Here is an 18,189-nt window from a genome sequence, read left to right on the forward strand (position 1 = left end):
ACACACCCCCGCACCCCCCAAAAAAAAAAACATATCTCTGACCTGGATCTGTATTAACGACCTCAGTATCTAGTGTCAAATCCAAAAACTGATCATCAATTAAAAGAACAATCATTGAAAAGAAAGAAATAATTGTGCGGCAGCTCACAGCATTTATTAATACTCTCTCTCGCTCGCTCACTCTCTCTCTGTAATTATAACCAGCAGTGAAGTCTATGAAGCAATCACTGAATCAGAGAGAAGTTAATGAACTTTTCTGCACAGTCTTTATTACAGAGATCTCTCAGTGTCTCTGTCAGCAGCTGTGAGCTGACGGTTGACGCTCGATGAATCTGCTGAAAGAAAACGGATCCTGTGAAGTAAATTCAGACTGAAAGCATCAGTCAGCCTGAAGTAACGAACATGGACACAAATCAGAGATGAGACAAACACATCTGTCTCCAAACAGGCTGATTCCATCAGTTTTATTCTGTTGGTCAATGAAGACCCAGTTCTGTGAACCTGTCTTTATTGTCTCTGTCACTCCTGTTTTTTTTTTTTTTTTTACCTTAAATGGTTTTGCTTGTTTCATTTTTGTTGAACTTTAATGTTTCACCACCACAGTCAGATTCACTGTTATGAAAACATAGTGTATGTATATGTCGATTTGAATTTTCATCTCTTCTATCATTGTGGTAATTTAAAAAAAAAAAGAAAAAAAAAGAAAAACCTATCACAGAACTGATTAGTGCAACAACAATGTATGGCAGAAAGAGATGGGGTTTCCCTGCCTTCAAAGCAACAGTGCAACTCTTTCATAGCTCAAGTACCTAATGTCCAGTCCAGTCCAAGTCCAGCTCCACGATCCATGGTGGCTGTCACATCGTGAAACACATCGTTTGTGATTTATTTGAGGAAAATAAATGATTTAAGTTCTGAAAACTGAAGGATCGGCCAACAACGTGGTTTCACACTAAAACCATAGAAAGACATATACACACAAACATATACACACACACACACACAGATAGGGTCAGGCTGTGTGGACAACAGCAAACACTGTGTCCATGTGAACAAGCAGACGATTACTGCTGAGCAAATACAGGGACTCAGCTGGCTCAGACCACACACCACACACGCACATACACACACATGCACACACGCATGCACACACACACACACACACACACACACACACACACACACACACACACACACACACACACACACACACACACACGCGCACACACACACACACACACACACACAGAGTGATAGATGTATGGGCAGATACACAGCAGCAGGTGGAGAGTAACAAGCTAACTGGCAGCTTAGAGGTTTGTGTGTGTGTGTGTGTGTGTGTGTGTGTGTGTGTGTGTGTGTGGTGGAATTACAGCCATCGGAGTGAACAGCCTCACAGAAGCAGCACAGACAATAACTATCTGAAGCAGTGAGAAATGCTAACATGTGATATCACAAGTTAAATGGAAACCGAGCTGAGGAGTGTTTCATTAGGAATTACATGAAGTTAAAGTCCCTCAGTGTCACACTGGACCTTCTCTGCTTGTCATGCAGTATTGTTTTATTATAGACAGTCGGTCAGTATTTTATGTGATGTTTAGGTTACAGTGACGGTCATATTCCTGGAGTGTTGTACTCGTTGTGGTAGTATCTTAAGAAGAATTAGCAGTATCAGTTTAAAATAAAACACACACACTCGCACGCACACACACACACACACACACACACTCGCACACACACACACAACACACACACACACACACACACACACACACACACACACACAACACACGCACACGGCCTTTCAGCTGAGTGGATACCTCATGTCGAAGATATTTACTGCTGAGAGCTGCTCTGCTCTTCGTCTTTCTGTCTCTTGCTTAACAACAATAACACAAACTCTGCCAAAGTAAAGTGCACACACATTCTCCTTCTTTTTCTTTAACAATCTGCTCGAGCTTGGATCAACTTTTTGACTTTTCAGCATCTGAGTCCTGAGACCTGAGTTGTCTCACTCCAGCTGTTGGATAATAAAAGCTTTAATTGATTTAATATTACAGCACACGACTACTAGAGTTGTCACACTAGGCAATTTAAGAGACATAAATCTGTATGTTTTCAGTCCTGACTTCCACACAGAAGAAAGACTCAACACAGTTAAATCAACAGACTTTTCTGTGGTAGTTCTAACTTGGATTTATTGACAAATAAAGAAAATATGCTCTTAACAGAGGAGATTTATGAGAAATAAATCTGCAGATTTCCAGTGGAAGATCTGACTTGAATTTATTGTTAAAGAAAATGAGTTTAGTGCACAGATTTTGTGTGGAAGTTCTGTCATGGATTTATTGACAAAGAAAATAAACTCTTAACAGAGATTTTTGAAAAATACATCAGCAGATTTCCAGTGACTTGGATTACCTTTTTTTTTCTTTTTGCTAAAAAATGAAAACAAGCTACATACAGAAGAGACTCATGGCAGTTAAAAATGCAATGACTGTTGTTGATACTTTGTAAAACTCTTGCCTAACAGGAGCATGTATGGATTGAATAGAAGGAGGCCAAGTATTGATCCCTGTGGTACTCCACTCACATTACTGTTTTTGTTTTTGTACCAGATGTCCTCACAAGTAAATTTCTTTTCTATAGTGGGCAGAAAAATCAAATGACATAGTTTTAGTGTCTTTCATTTTGTTAGAATGTATCACTTAATCTATTGAAGTAAAAAAATGTCTTGTTTTTGGCGACCCCTGTGGTGAGAAGCATTGTCAAATCAACGTTTGTCATCAGTGAAGTGAGAAAATTCAGTCAAAAAGTTTCATGATTTCATCTCTTGTTTACATATTTGTCTCCCCTTCATTTTTCTCCCACCTCCTCCCACTTTTCCTTCCCCCCTACCTCTGTTTTCCTTTTGCATCATCCCTCTCTCTCTCCTAGCTAAAAGCTGCCCTACATATTGAAGGATAGATATCGTTGCATCACCACAGGCTACACAAAAAAAAAATTACACACACACTGCAGAAAACATGCTGCACACGCTTTCACAAAGATGCCTTCATACCACACACACTCACTCACACACACACACACACACACACACACACACATACACAGAGGTGGATTAATTATTATTCGGTTGCCAAGGAGATGATGGAAGAACGAGCAAATCTGTCAGCTCCCCAAAGAGACTGAAGGCTCTTCACACTTCATCCTCTCTCTCTCAGTTTATCTCTATCTTGTTCTGCCACTCAGTCCAAGGGGGAGGGTTTAATGGGTATATATTATCTATTATATCATATGTAATTGTTACCATGGTGATAATGTGGGCTTTAAAGGAGGGACCCTTTTAGGGCCCTCATGGTTTTATTCTGGTTCTTGTGTCAAGCAGTCTTCTCAGTCCTGATGGAATATTTTGACATTTAGTCAATTAATCAATTAGTCAATCAATAGAAAATTAATCAACAACTCTGGTGATGATTGTTATTCGTATATTTTATAAGGAATAAATGCCAAATTTAGTCTGGAGTGAGCTTTTTCAATCTGCCTAGCTCCAAAGAGCATAAAGATTTATAAAAGTTATGTCAGCAAATTAAGCTTGGTATAGAAGCTTATAAGCTAATGAGAGTTGTGGACTAATGGAAGTTCTGAGTTATATTTTAAGAATCTATAAATCAACAGATTTCCGATGGAAGTTTTGATTCTCTGCTATAAATGAATGAAATAACCTCTGTCAGGTAGTGCTGACTTCGATTTTTTTGCTAAATAAATCAAGACAGGTCTAAAATCAGCGAATTCTCAGTGGAAGTTCTGACTTGGATTTTTTTTTCTCACTTGTATCGATGTATTTGAGGACATCACCTTGGGACATGTCAGCATGTTCAGACTAGTCTGGGAAAGAAATTACAGAATGTACCTGAGGTGTCAGGTGAGACCACACAGTTCACTGTGTGAGGGTGAGAGGTCATCCTGTAAGCAGTAAAAATTCTTTTAAGTGTTAAATTGTTTTATTGTGACTTTGTAAAGATGTAACAGGAAGGATGGACACCATGACCAAAACAAAAGCCCTTTGAAAAAATTATAGAGAAATGTCCTTTTAATCACAGAATCATCGCTTATTTCATTTGATCAATGACTTCATAGAAAGAGACACAGGCAGACTGTGTGTGTGTGTGTGTGTGTGTGTGTGTGTGTGTGTGTGCGTGTGTGTGTTGCTTTCATCTCGTTCACCTCTTCTGTCACTTTTAGTTAGTGTGTGTGTGTGTGTGTGTGTGTGTGTGTGTGTGTGTGTGTGTGTGTGCGCGCGCGCGTGCATTTGTGCCTAAGGGGTTAAAACCATCAGTTGATGGTCTCAGTATTGTCTGGAGTGTGTGTGTGTGTGCGTGTGTGTGTGTGTGTGTGTTGCTTTCATCTCGTTCACCTCTTCTGTCACTTTTAGTTAGTGTGTGTGTGTGTGTGTGTGTGTGTGTGTGTGTGTGCGCGCGCGCGTGCATTTGTGCCTAAGGGGTTAAAACCATCAGTTGATGGTCTCAGTATTGTCTGGAGTGTGTGTGTGTGTGTGTGTGTGTGTGTGTGTGTGTGTGTGTGTGTGTGTGTGTGTTTTTGGGGGGATGGGGAGGAACTAATAAGCTTAACTGCCTCCCCTCCTGCCTGTTTCACCCTTCACTGCCCTTCCTCCTCCTCCTCTTCCTCCCTCAGGGTCTAATGGCTGACTGAACAATGTTTAGTGTCTGTCTGAAGGAGCTAAATGGATAGGATGGCCATCTATCAACCACACACACACACACACACACACACACACACACACACACACACACACACAGAATGGTCCTCCCCTTTGTCTGATCCCTTGTCAGAAAAAAGGAGGTGACATGTTTATTTTTTGTCCCAGTTTGTGTTTAATATTCACTACTTTATTCTTTTTTAGTTACTCTGATGCAGTCGTCATGACAACAAAAGGTACACTGATATGTCAGTTATAACCGGGCTACATGATCAGCTGTACTGAGAATGAGCAGACCGGATAGAGTTGCAACAACACTTTGTCCATCCAAACACACTCCTGACCTGTTGGTGGTGCTAATGAACCAGTCATCATTAAAATCACAGAGGAATAAGAAAGGATGTGAGCAGTTTTCTTACATGACTTCTGGCATTTTTCTTCCTCCAGAAAAGCTACAGGTTTCCAGTGGAAGTTCTGACTTGGATTTTATGGCACAAAGAAAATAGCCTCCATACAGAAGAAACACTTGGGAGAGTTAAATTTGCTGATTTGTACTGGAAGTTCTAAATTGTTTTTTTTGTTTTTTTTTGGTGAACAAAGAAAATATGCTCTGCGCAGAAGAAAGACAACAACAAAGAAAATACGCCATAACAAGGCTCATGGGTGTTAACTCTGAAGATTGCTACCTATTGAAGTTGTACATTAGGTTTTTTTTTTTTATTGTTTTGTTTTATTTTCTTATAAACAAAGAAAATAAGCTGCATTACAAGAATAAAGAGCATTAAATCAGAAATTACTAATAGAAGTTCTGACCTAAATTTTGTGATAAAGCAAAAAAAACAAAAAAAAAACCTGTAGACAGAAGAAAGACTTATGAAAGTTAAATGGGCAAACTTTAAATGGAAGTTCTGACTTGTTTGTTTATTGGTTGTTTGGTTGTTTGCTTTTTCATAAAGAAAAACTATAAGCTTCTTACAGAAGAAAGAGATCAGCTGTAATGAGTGAGCTGTAATGAGAGATGAATCATCATTTTGGTTTTTGATAAATACAGAAAATGAACTCGGCAGAAGAAACACTTGCAAGAAATTAGCAGATTTCCAATGGAAATTCTGACTTTATTTTTGTGAGAAATAAAGTAAAAAAGGTAGACTTATGAGACGCAGATTTAGTTCAGTAGCATAAAATCTACAAGTCAGCATAGTTTTAGTCATATTCAGTCACATATAAATAGTAGTAAAACACTGTATAGTTTCCAGCTGAGATGTTGCCTTGAACAGATCGCGGATCCTTCATATAGTAAAAAAACTTCTTGGCTGTAGCTCCACACACTCAATAACTCTGTTGTCGGGGCTCTTTAGTATCAAAGGGAAACTTGAGGAAAACATCATTTTCAAATTTGTTCACATTATTACAAGCGCAGTCAGGGGGGAGAGTCTGCAGGAGAGAAGCAGCAGCAGCTGGATGAAACCTGAGCGTAGCATGCTAACAGACAGGCTGTGTGTGTGTCTGTTGTAGTGAAAGTGCAGGCCAGTGTTGAGTTTCAGGAGTTTCAGGCTGCTGTAATGTGTTGGTGAATGAAAGAGAGATGCAGACTGATTGAATGAGAGCTGAATGAGTCTGCTAACAGACACTAATGTATCTGACAGAATAAGACTTTCTTTCAAGGTCTTTGCCAAAATAAAACACAAAAAACAAAATATATATTTATATATATAATACAAGATGATGAGCATGATACATTATAAGATAAAATGAAAAGCTTTACTTAAACAGTGAAAATAAACAACAAAAATTTAAAAGCTGTAATTAACAACTTTGGATATGGAAGTTGTAAACTAGGGTTTTGATAAATACAAAAAAAAATATTTTGTGTAGTGGAAAGACTTTGTGTGAAAATTAGCAGACTTCCAGTTAAAATTCTGCATTATGTTTTTTTGATAAACAAAGACACATCTATGTGAAAGAGAAAAAAAAGATATCTAGGGGAAGTTCTTCATTAGATTTTATTTTTGTATATAGCAAAGACATACAAGTGTTAAATCAGTACATTTCCAATATTCAGCAATAGGGTTTTTTATAAGATGCAAATAAACTTTGCCCAGTACATATACACAAGAGTAAAAATAAAAACACTGGTTTTCTATTGAATTTCAGCATCAGATATTATATCGTATCTTTTTTTCTTTTACATTTTCTGATAAACACAGGAAATATAGATATAAAGGAAACACCTGCTGTTAAATGAGCAGGTTTCCAATAGAAGTTCTGTATTAGATTTCAAAGGAAATGAGCTCCATTCAGAAATAACTTAATGAGACTTAAATGTGCAGATATTCAGTGGAAATTCTGACTTGAATTTTTTGTTGATTTAAGAAAATAACCTCCAACCACCTTCCACCTTACTTCCTCAGCTGTCCACATATTTTTTTCCAGTTGAATATATTTGAATCAGAGACAGAGCGGGCCTTAATCAGTGTGTTTTTGTCTGTTAATAGTCAGTGGCAGTTAGTGGAGCTGCAGTTATTCAGAGTAATAATAGTATTTAGCAGCTGTGTGTGTGTATGTGTGTAATCAGATCCATTACCAGATTCATTGGTCATATAGCTGGTATGGCTGTTAGTATGTCTGTGTGTGTGCGTGTGTGTGTGTGTGTGTGTGTGTGTGTGTGTGTGTGTGTGTGAGAGAGTGTGTGTGTGTGGTGTGCTGACAGACACATACACTCTGTCAGATCAAACCTGTGTTTCATTAACTGACAGGATCATGTGACAATAACAAATTGAACTCTCCACCTGTTCCTCAGCACAAAACTGTTAATGAGTGAAATAAATCAGCTGCAATCAATCTGCAAAGACCGACTCATCAATCTGTACTAGTTACTAATTATTAGTAATAATATGACAAATAGTAATTTTTGAGGAGATTAGATTTATTGAATCCGAGGGATTGATATTATGTTAAAGGGAGAATCAAATATTAAAAAAAATTAAATAATTAAAAGATCAACGCTAAAGCTAATTTATCATCAGTGTTGGTATTGCATAGTTTGTTCAATAGAGAGTGCTACAACTCCTCTGTTTCCACCATCCATCTTTTAAAAATTAACGCTAACCACCTGAGCTAATGTCTGACCATCCCATCACATTTCTTATCTTTACTGGCAATATTCAAATAGAACAAAGGGAACAAGACAAACACAAGGAAATCGTCAGCATAGAGTCAAACAAAAACGCACAAGAACAAAACAGTAAACTACACATGATTTAAGGCTTTCCACAGTAAAGAGAAAATACAGTTATACATTTAATGAAGTCAAAGGAAAGTAAGATTAAAGAAACTGATCAAATGAAAAAAGGATTTCATTTGATAAAGTGTAATAATCCAATGGGGGTCAATGGGGAAAGTTGCATTGTGGGTAACATGAGTCTGACATGGTATAAAGGAACAAACACTTCCTGTTAGTCACTCCCACTTCTGTTCTGATCAATAACCTCTGACCTTGATTGATCTCTGTACAGCTGCTGCTCTCTTTCTGATCAGACATCCTGCACCATATATCGATCGCCTGATCAGTGTGATCAGTTCCTGCTGAACTGCAGTCAATGAGATCAGCTCTGACAGCCTATGATCATCAATCAATAGATCAGCTGATTCATTCAGTCACTGTCATTGATTGTGTGTGTGTTTGTATTTTAAAGTAAACCTTTGGAAATAATCTCATATGGCTGCTATAAATTAGAGTGTTGTTTCACACTCAGTCTCATATTTGATTGTTTGTAATGACCAGGTTTCTGATTGGGTCGTGTTTGTGTGTGTGGTCAAAACATCATCAATTTCAGAACTTTCCTTAGAAATTTAACGCTCATAAAGTCTTCCATCTGTAGAAAGCGTATTCTTTTTAAAAAAAATTCAAAGTCAGAACTTCTGTTTAAAATTTCCTGATTAAAGTATTTCTTTTGTATAGTTTTATTTTTTATTTATTTAGTTTTTACAAAAGAAAAATCCAATTCAACTCCCATTACAAATCTTTTGATTTAACTCTTATATCTCTTTCTTCTGTATAAGGCTTATTTTCTCTCTTAGAATAACCCCGCTCAGAGCTTCCATTGGAAATGTGCTGATTTAACGCTTTCTAAAGTCTTTCTATCATACAGATTCATATTTGACTATTTGTGATGACCTGGTGGCTGATTGGTTTTAATTTTACTGAGTGTTATTGAAATATTGTTCAAACTGTGCTGATTTGTAACAATTCTATTACTGAACTAATTTTCTGTCTAGAAAAACAAATCTACTTTATTTAGCAAAAAAAATCTGAGTCTGAACTCCCATTGAAAACTGAGCCAGATAACACACAGATTGTAGAAGGGAGAGAGGTTAAAGGTCACATGTCAGAGAGAGAGAGAGAGAGTGAGCGAGAGTGTGTATGTGTGTGTGTGTGTGTGTGTGGGTGGGTGTGTGTGATGTGTGTGTGTCCTCAGGCTGTGTTTAGAACAAAGCAGGCGCTGACAGTTTGAAAACCAGCCGGAGGTCACAGGTCAGAGGTCAGAGGTCATTTCCTCTATCGCACTCGCCCTCTCTCAGTTTGCGCTCTTGTCTGTTCCAGTGAAACGTCATCAGCCCGACTACTGTTCACATTCAGTCCACATAAGTCCAGGTGTCCTGAAGAGGTCTCACTCTGTCTGTTTTATCAGGAAACTTTAGCAGCTGAGTGTGTGGACATGGGGTAGACAAGTATCCAGAATGCATTTCACATCAACCAGTGGTGATAACAGAGATATCCAGCAGTGACTGTTATTAAGTCATTTTGTGTCTAGAATCCACTTTTTTCTTTCTCAGCAGAAGAAGAAGTCAGCCACCAAGCTGCACCAGACATGCTCTGTATCTGTAGGTTTGGACAATAGTCCATCAATAAAGCTTTATAAATAAATATTGCCAATAAAAATCAGCAGTCTATGTATGTATTTTATATATGTTATGATGGATAATCTGTTTATTCACTCTCACTGTCAATTAGGCTTTTAATTTATTTCAAAGCAGACATTTGTCTGGTCCATGGTCTGTGAAAGAAAGAAAGAAAGAAAGAAAGAAAGAAAAGGAGGTTAAGGAGGGAAATAACGAAAGACAGAAGGAAAGAAAGACAGACAGAAGAATAGGATAACGAGGGAAAGAAAGAAGAAAAGGAAGAAAGAAGACAGAGGGTGATGAGAGGAAGAAAGAAAAAAGCAAGAAATAAAAGAAATGAAGGAGAAAAGGAAGGAAGGAGGGAAGGAAGATAAAGGAAAAAACAAATAAAGATGAAGAAAGCGGAGTGAGGGATGAAGGAGGAGTGTGTGTAGTTCTCTGAGTTCTCTCAGTGTGTTAATTAGCTGTCTGCTCGTTAAGCAGCCGAGCTTAATTAGAGCTGACGAACTACTCACTCACTCTCTCACACACACACACACACACACACACACACACACACACAGTATTGAGGCAGCAGGTCTGACTCACAACGGTTACACAATCCTGTTTCACGGAGACACACACACACACACACACACACACACACACACACACAGTATTGAGGCAGCAGGTCTGACTCACAACAGTTACACAATCCTGTTTCATGGAGACACACACACAGAGACACACACACACAGCAGCAGCAGCAGCAGAGCGAGGGAGGAGATGTTAAAGTAGGACACTGCAGCAGACACCAAACGCAACACACAACTTGCTGACACAAATCTGTCCTGTAAAAATGTATTTACAGTTATAATCCATAAGTTTTCTTTATATATAAAACAACAAACTGGTCATTAGAATATGAGCTGAATTTTCCCAAACACCAGACCCTTCGAGAAGAATGTGTCACTTTTCATTTGGTGCAGTGTTTTTTGTTTTTTTTTGGCAGTAAGAAAGAAAAACACAAAATTGCCAAATTTCGAATGGGAGTTTTGTATCCAGACCGCTTTGGAATAGTTTTCCTTTGATGGAGCTTGGCTAGCAGTTCCCACCTGCTTCCATTCTTTGTGCTAAGCTAGGTTTGGACCTGTGTCAGTCCTGGAAATGGAGAGGGCTTACTAAGGGTTTTTTATTCAATATAGAAATCTTAGAGACTTTGAATTCATTTCTGAATTACAAACGTGTCAGTTTCTAATTGTGGCTTCAAGGGCAGGAAAAGCCACAAGACTTCCATTGAAAACTGTCAATTTGCAAGTTACTTGACAGTCGTGGGCAGTCGCCTTACAACTGATGGTTCTACCACAAATTTACACACACAGACACACACAGATGCACACACAGACACACACAGATGCACACACAGACGCACACACACAGACGCACACACATATAGCTACAAAAGGTGACATATGACAGACGGTCATCAGAGAGGAAACGTTGAACTACAAACTGAAAAATTCAATTTTCTTTCTTTCTTTCTTTCTTTCCTTTTTCTTTCTTTCTTTCTGTCTTTGTTTCTCTATTTCTTTCTCTCTTTCTTTCCTTCTTTCTTTCTCTCTTTCTTTCCTTCCTTTCCTTACTTCTACTTCTATGTGTTTTTGGTCCCACCTTGTATCCATCCTTCTTCCGTTTTTTTCTCCATCCTTCATCTCTGTTTCCTCCCTCCTGTCTGTCCTCTCTTTCTCTTTCCTACACCCCCTCCCTCTCATCTTCTCTCCTTCCCTCCCCTCCCTCCTCTTCCTCCTCTTCCTCTGTGGTGTTTTTCTGGGTCAGACACAGGGAGGGAGGCGGGAGGTTTGGGGAGATTTGGGGGGAATCTTATTTTAGTCGCTCCACATTTTCAAACAGACTGCTCGTCTCCTCATCAGCCCTCTGCCATATTTAACATCACACACTCACAGATATACACACATAATCATCATCACCATCACCATCACCATCACCAGCCTCGTTCCTCTCCAGTAAAATCTAACCCAGTTCCCTGGTCTCATGTCTGTAAAATGGCGTCTGTTTTCATGCAGATTAAAAACGATCCAGCACTTTTGGTCAGATTTTCATAAAATTTTTTGGTGGATGTTTGGAGGATGAATCCTGATGATTTTTGGTGAAGTTTGACCCGTAGTAACAATCAAGTGGTATATGATATATAGAATACTTTTAATGGTGTAATTTTACTGTTTGTTTTTGCTGATAATACTGATGCACGTTTACTAAAGTAAAAGTTCTCAACGCTTCCTCCACCCCTGGGTGTAGCTTTAAGCAGTAATAATAGTGTGTTGTCCTCTGTCCATGTTTCAGATCCGCGTGGATGGCATCCCGCCGCCGGCCCAGAATGCTTTGCTGTATGAGACGGTGATGGTGGTAGAAGGGAAGCCGATCCTGAGAGACATGGTGTTCAGTCCAGACCATCAGTACATCTACCTGCTGAGTGATAGACAGGTAAATACATACACACACACACACACACACACACACACACACACACACACACACACACAAATCTGGATGTTTGCAGTGCAGAGTTAAATCAGGAGATTTCCAGTGGAAGTTATAGAAGCTCTGCATAAGGTTTTTCAATAAATAAATAAAACAAAGAAGAGTTATGTACAGAAGAAAAGCCTCTGATTGTTAAATTAACATGATTCCAATAGAAGTTCTGACTTGAATTTTTTTGATTAAGAAAATAATCTCTGTGTGAAATAACTACGTAAAATTGTTAAATTATCTGATTTCCAATAGATATTGGATATGGATATTATTTTACCAAAGAAAACAAAGTTATGTTTTGTTAAACAAAACTTCATACATGAGAAAGACTTGCCGAGTTAAATCAGTGGATTTCCAACGGAGGTTCTGTATTAGGCTTGTGTACATATAGAAAACAAAGCAAAGTTCTGTAAATAAGAAAGAAATGTGATACAAGTGATAAATCATTAGATTTTTTTATTGAATTTATGACTTGATGTTTTATATATATATATATATATATATATATATAATTTCACAAAATACGAGTTTTAACATGTGACACAAACACACACACAGAGTAAATCAGTATTTTGGCGGCACTGCAGTTATTTATGAGGGTGTGTTGTGTGTGTGTGTGTGTGTGTGTGTGTCCTATGTTAAAAATCTCATTGTACCGTTGAGAGGAAGCAGAACTGAGTTCAACAACTGTTAGTTCCTGTGCAGCTGATGACACACACATAGACATACAGACTCACAGACACACACACACACACACACACACACAGAAATATGTTCATATTCAGATGTTTGTGTTGCTGATTCAGACGTTCTCAGTGTTTCAGTTCTGATGTCAGTAAACAGCTGTGGGAGCTCAGCTGGTTGTCAGTGAAGGTCTCTAATGTTTCTTTTCCTGCAGGACTCTGAGTCTCTGACAAAGTTGAACTTCATATCATCATATATAATGATGTTTACAAACAAACATGGAGCACAAATGACTCTGCAGTAGACAGGTATTTGACTCTGGCTCCGAGCGGCAGTGATGTAAACACAACACCCGGCTGAACCCGCTAATTTTCACCCCTCTTCCTGCTGTGACGTCTTTCAGAGCACAGAGATTGTAAACACACTTTTCACCTGTCCAGCGCAGTGCTGTTAAACCAGTAACAACGTGGTTACACTGCGCATGGGGATGAAAGAGTGAGCTGCAGCCCTGAAATCAGTTTTAAAAACACACAATCACTGATCGAAGCCTCTCACACGGAGGCTCTGACACTGACAGCAGCGCCAACCCGGGGATGAGACTTGACAGATCTGTTTTACCAGTGTGCAAAGCAGCTAGCAGCTCACTGTCTCTCCACTGCTTCTGTGTGTGTGCTCTGTGAGTGCATGTGATGACATCATTCCTTGCAGTTGTGTGTGTCCACAGTCCAAACTGAAAGCAAACTCGATTGGGTTATAACCACTAATTTTGGTGGAAAAGGGAGGCGGCAGCAAGTTTAAAACGACCTTGTAAACCAACCAAAGAACCCAGCTTGCAGTGATGAGATCAAATCAAACCCAGACACTCTGCACATATATGCACAATATTACAGAACACTACTTGTGATAGAAAATGTAAAAGATACCAACCTTGTTTGTTTCAGTCGAAGTTTTTTGATAAGTTGGTCAACATCAAATAAAACACCCAAAAGAGGAAACCACTTCGATTGATTCTTCTTCAGATGTTAAAAGCTGCTGATGATTTAAAGAATCGGTATCAGAAAAACTTTATTGATCCTTGCCAGGAGGTTTCTTTGTTCCAGTTGCACAACACACTTAGAAAAAGAGGAAGTAAAAGAGTAAAAACGGGTACTAATTCAGTGACAGGCAGAGACATGAGTCCTCAGTTGTTTCACTGCAGTGTTACATAAACACACATCTCCATGAGACTTCAAGCTTCAGGAGAACCTCAAGCTAGTTCCCATTAACAACACAACATGTGTGTTGCTGCTCTCAGGTGATGAACTCCACCTGCAGCTAAACAACAGTTTATTTCCTCATGGATGCCTCCTTTTAGCTGAATCATTCTTTATTGATTTTTTTATTTCATTTGTAAAACAGCTGCAATGAAAATGAAAAAAAACCATGTAATGACATTAGACATTAAGCATCATTGAAGCCAACGTGATTGTGTTCAGGGAAATTTGTGTTTCTAATTTAATCACTTAACTAAATTTATTCCATGTGAAACATGTGTTGTAATTTATTTTGAATATGTCACACGTGTCTCCTTCATTTGAATCACATGTAAAAACATCAAAAACCACAGCTGCTGCATCATTTGAATTTGTCACGTTAAATAATTTTCACATGAGCAGAATACATGAAACACGTTTAGATGTTTAGTAGCAAACATCTTCTTCTTCTTCTTCTTAAAAGATAAAAAAGAAGCAACAACATTATAAATAGGTGACTTCTACATTTTTCAAAATCACATATTTAAGCGGAGAAATTCCACATGAACTGTTCACTCTTTGTGTTTTATCCATATTCACAAAAACAATATTGTTTTTATAATAATGATGATAACACTATTATTATTATTATTATTATTATTAAATCTGCTTACAATTGCATTACAGTGTCTTATAAACAATTTTCTACATGTTTATATACTGATTATAATGCTAAAAAGCCAAAAGCATAGATCATCATCATCAGAATTTTTCATTTGAATTTTATTTTCCTGGGATGAAGACATGAAGTGTGTTTCACGTTGATTCTTTCACTTGTACTTGTGTAAGGGATTTATTTTAGCAGGTAGATTTATTTGAGTCTGCACAATTTAAACTCAATGCATCAGTGCAGTGAATAAAGTATATGAATGTGGAGAGAAAGTGCAGAATCAGCAGTTTTCTAAATGAAGTCTGGCAGAGACGAGATACAGCAGCACTGTTTCTTTAAAGAAAGACCTGATAATGAGGTCAGAGAGGAGACGGGACTCCCTCTGTGTGTGTGTGTGTGTGTGTGTGTGTGCGTGTGGGTGTGTGTGTGACAGACAATGAATGTATTCATGTGTGAACGTCTGAATGAGACAGACAAGACAGAGCGTCCAGTGTGTTTCACCGTGTTTACTGTCTCCCTGCTGCAGTGAGACACACACACACACACTCAATGATTCACACAGTGACTGTCTACAAAATCAAGACAAATGTGTTACACACAGGCCTTAGGTTGTGGTAAACCACCTAACTACTCTGAGATAACACACACACACACACACACATACACATACACACATACACATACACATAGCAGTGATATGGTGTTGAATTCAATGTAATATATTTATGTCTTTAACATATTCAATGCTTCCACTTTAAATCCAAAAGCATCTTCCTGTAAATCTTCCTCCTCTTTATGAATTCGTCATCATTGATATTTTCAGTTATTGATGCAGATACAAACCTAAGAAAGACAAAAAAAAAAAAAAGACAAATGTTTGGGGAAGTGGAGCAGCAGAGACTCATGTGTGTTGATTATAGATGTAAATGTGTGTTTCAGGTGACCAGACTCCCGGTGGAGAGCTGTGAGCAGTACAGCAGCTGTTCAGACTGTCTGGGATCTGGAGACCCTCACTGTGGATGGTGTGTCCTCTTCAACAAGTAAGAAACTTTTATCTATATCCATCGGTCTGAGTCACATCTCACATCTCCACTGCAGGTGTGGTCTGAACCGACAGGTACAGGTACCGGGAAAGGTTCAGATGCCGGTACAGGGGCAGGTACAAGTACAGACGAGGACGGGTAAAGGAACAGTCGCTATTGGTTTAGCAAATATACAAATGGTCTTTTTCTCTGATTCTTCAGTAAAAACTGATTTTGTCAGGTTGTTAGTGACGTTCAAGTAAGTTTCCACCTTTGAACAGTGTGTAACTGTAATGCTGAGCTTTTACTGGCTAAAATACAAATACACTCTAAGCACTGTAGTGTATTTAAAAAATCGCGAACTTGTCTTTTAATAACACACTCTGAAAAGGTGTCCAAGTGTAAAAGTTCTTTTCTTTAAAAAAAACTCAACATTTCAAGGCAACAAACTTTAAAATCATGAGTTCAGAGATTTTTTTACTTAATTTATTTCAAGGTTGTAGAGTATCCAACGTTACTTTTGTTAACTTCCTCCAAGTTTAAAATAACATTATAAAACATCATTATGAGAAATTTTGCTTATTTCCATTTAAACATAAATCTGTGCTGCTGAAATTCTCTGTTTCTTGTGTAAAGATGTTTCCTTCATTCATCCTTCACTGCTCACAGTCAGTCACTCAGGAATGTCTTTTTCCTCGATATGAGCCCAATGTGACTCGAGTGCCTTTCACAATAAGACCACAGGAAGCATGGTGGGGGCAGCATCATTCTGTGGGAAGGGGGGCTTCTTAGCAGCAGGGACAGGGAGACTGGTCAAACCCGAGGGAAGGATAATAGCAGCCAAATACAGAGAAGAAAACCTGATGCAGAGTCCAGGACAGAAAGTTCAGTTTTATCCATTTAACATAAAATCAACAACAAAATCAAGTGAAGGGGTCTGAATACTGTCTGAAGCTGTATGTGTGTGTGGTATAAACACACATCTACCAGTGTGTGTGTGTGTGTGTGTGTGTGTGTGTGTGTGTGTGTGTGTGTGTGTGTGTGTGTGTGTGTGTGTTCCCATGAGGCATCATTAATGTTTCTATAAATGGTTCACACACACTCTCTGCTGGCGTTACTGTCGTCAGGACTCTTTGATGTTCAGGATCCAAGCAGGTGGAGGAAGTTCCTCTCTGGATTAGCACCAACTAGCTTCCCCTTCAAAGTAAAAGCCCCTGTCGATATATAGTATGGCAGCTGTTTCTTTCAATTTTCAAACAGAAACATAACTGTCTGTCTCTATCACAATAAACTGAATCTCTCTGGGTTGTGGACAGAACAGACATGAAAACTGATCTGAAACTGAGACGGACACATTTCACTAAATGTCCACATATTGATTAATAATAAAAATTATTTCATATGAGACAGATGTGTCTGTGGAGTCTCTTTAAACTTTTTGAAATTAATAAATCCAAGATCTGAGCAGAATCTAGATGATCTATGATCAGGATCAGTATCTACGTCCAGCATCCATGTTCCCAGTGCGACTGTTGTCTGATGACATATTAATAAATGAACAGAATGGAGCCGCTCTTCATTTTATCCACCTGCTTTTAAATCCTAAATAAACTCCTGGCACTTGTGTGGGGGTGCTGAAAGGCAGTCTGGGAGATGTAGTAGAAGTAGATGAGGTAAAATCAGAGAGTGAAGTGCTTACCAGTGAACACAGAGAGAAGGACTGAGGAGGATGAAGAGGAGAGAAATAAACTTTTAATCTCTCAGAAATCATCATCATCATCATGCAGAGGAGGCAGCAGAAAAACAAACTTTATGACTGATTCATAAGGTATTATCTCTTTCCATTGTGAAGGCATTCTGCAGAAAAACAAACTTTGTTCTGCTTACTCTCTGTTCTCCATCCCCACTCCTCCTCCTCCTCTTCCTCCTCTCTCTCTTTCTGTCCATCTGCTGTTAATTAGAAGTAAACAGATCATTACTGCAGGCTGCTGCTGTGTATAGAGGTGCATATGTTGGAGCTGCTGCTCTCTGCAGACAAGAACATGAAGCTTCACCTTCAGTCCAGACTTATTATTTCATCTGTCATTCATTCTTTCATTAATCACTTTATTAATTAAGTCCTGTTCAACAAAGAGAAAAAACATAACATGAATAAAAATAATCTTTTGTTTGGGGAGAAATACTTGAATTAAAAATTACACAAATTTTAGTTCATGAATTTCTAATTAAGATGTGACAGAAAAATAAACTAATGAATCAATCAATAAATTAATTAGCCAGTATTTTATTAAAGTGAAAAATACATAAGTAACAAAACAGTAATTAATTCACAAACAATAAATGAACAAATAAAAAAAAATTAAAAATGAAAATAATAATTAGCAATCAAATATATATTACAAAAAATGAAATGTGACAAATAAATAGTGA

General features: G+C 38.2%; 1 protein-coding gene across 1 annotated transcript in view; it reads left to right on the plus strand.

The window, feature by feature from the left end:
* Positions 1 to 18,189, plus strand: part of plxna3 (plexin A3) — a 119,305-nt gene that overhangs the window by 60,268 nt on the left and 40,848 nt on the right. Inside the window, exons 7-8 of the mRNA XM_023431165.2 lie at positions 11,963 to 12,103; positions 15,677 to 15,777. Of these exons, the coding sequence (XP_023286933.2) occupies positions 11,963 to 12,103; positions 15,677 to 15,777 (242 nt within the window). The remainder of the gene's footprint in view (positions 1 to 11,962; positions 12,104 to 15,676; positions 15,778 to 18,189) is intronic.

Source organism: Seriola lalandi, unplaced genomic scaffold (assembly GCF_002814215.2).
Source record: "Seriola lalandi dorsalis isolate HSWRI2012SDOR001 ecotype SW California unplaced genomic scaffold, Sedor1 jcf7180002054917, whole genome shotgun sequence".
In the NCBI taxonomy this organism is placed as follows: Eukaryota; Metazoa; Chordata; class Actinopteri; order Carangiformes; family Carangidae; genus Seriola; species Seriola lalandi.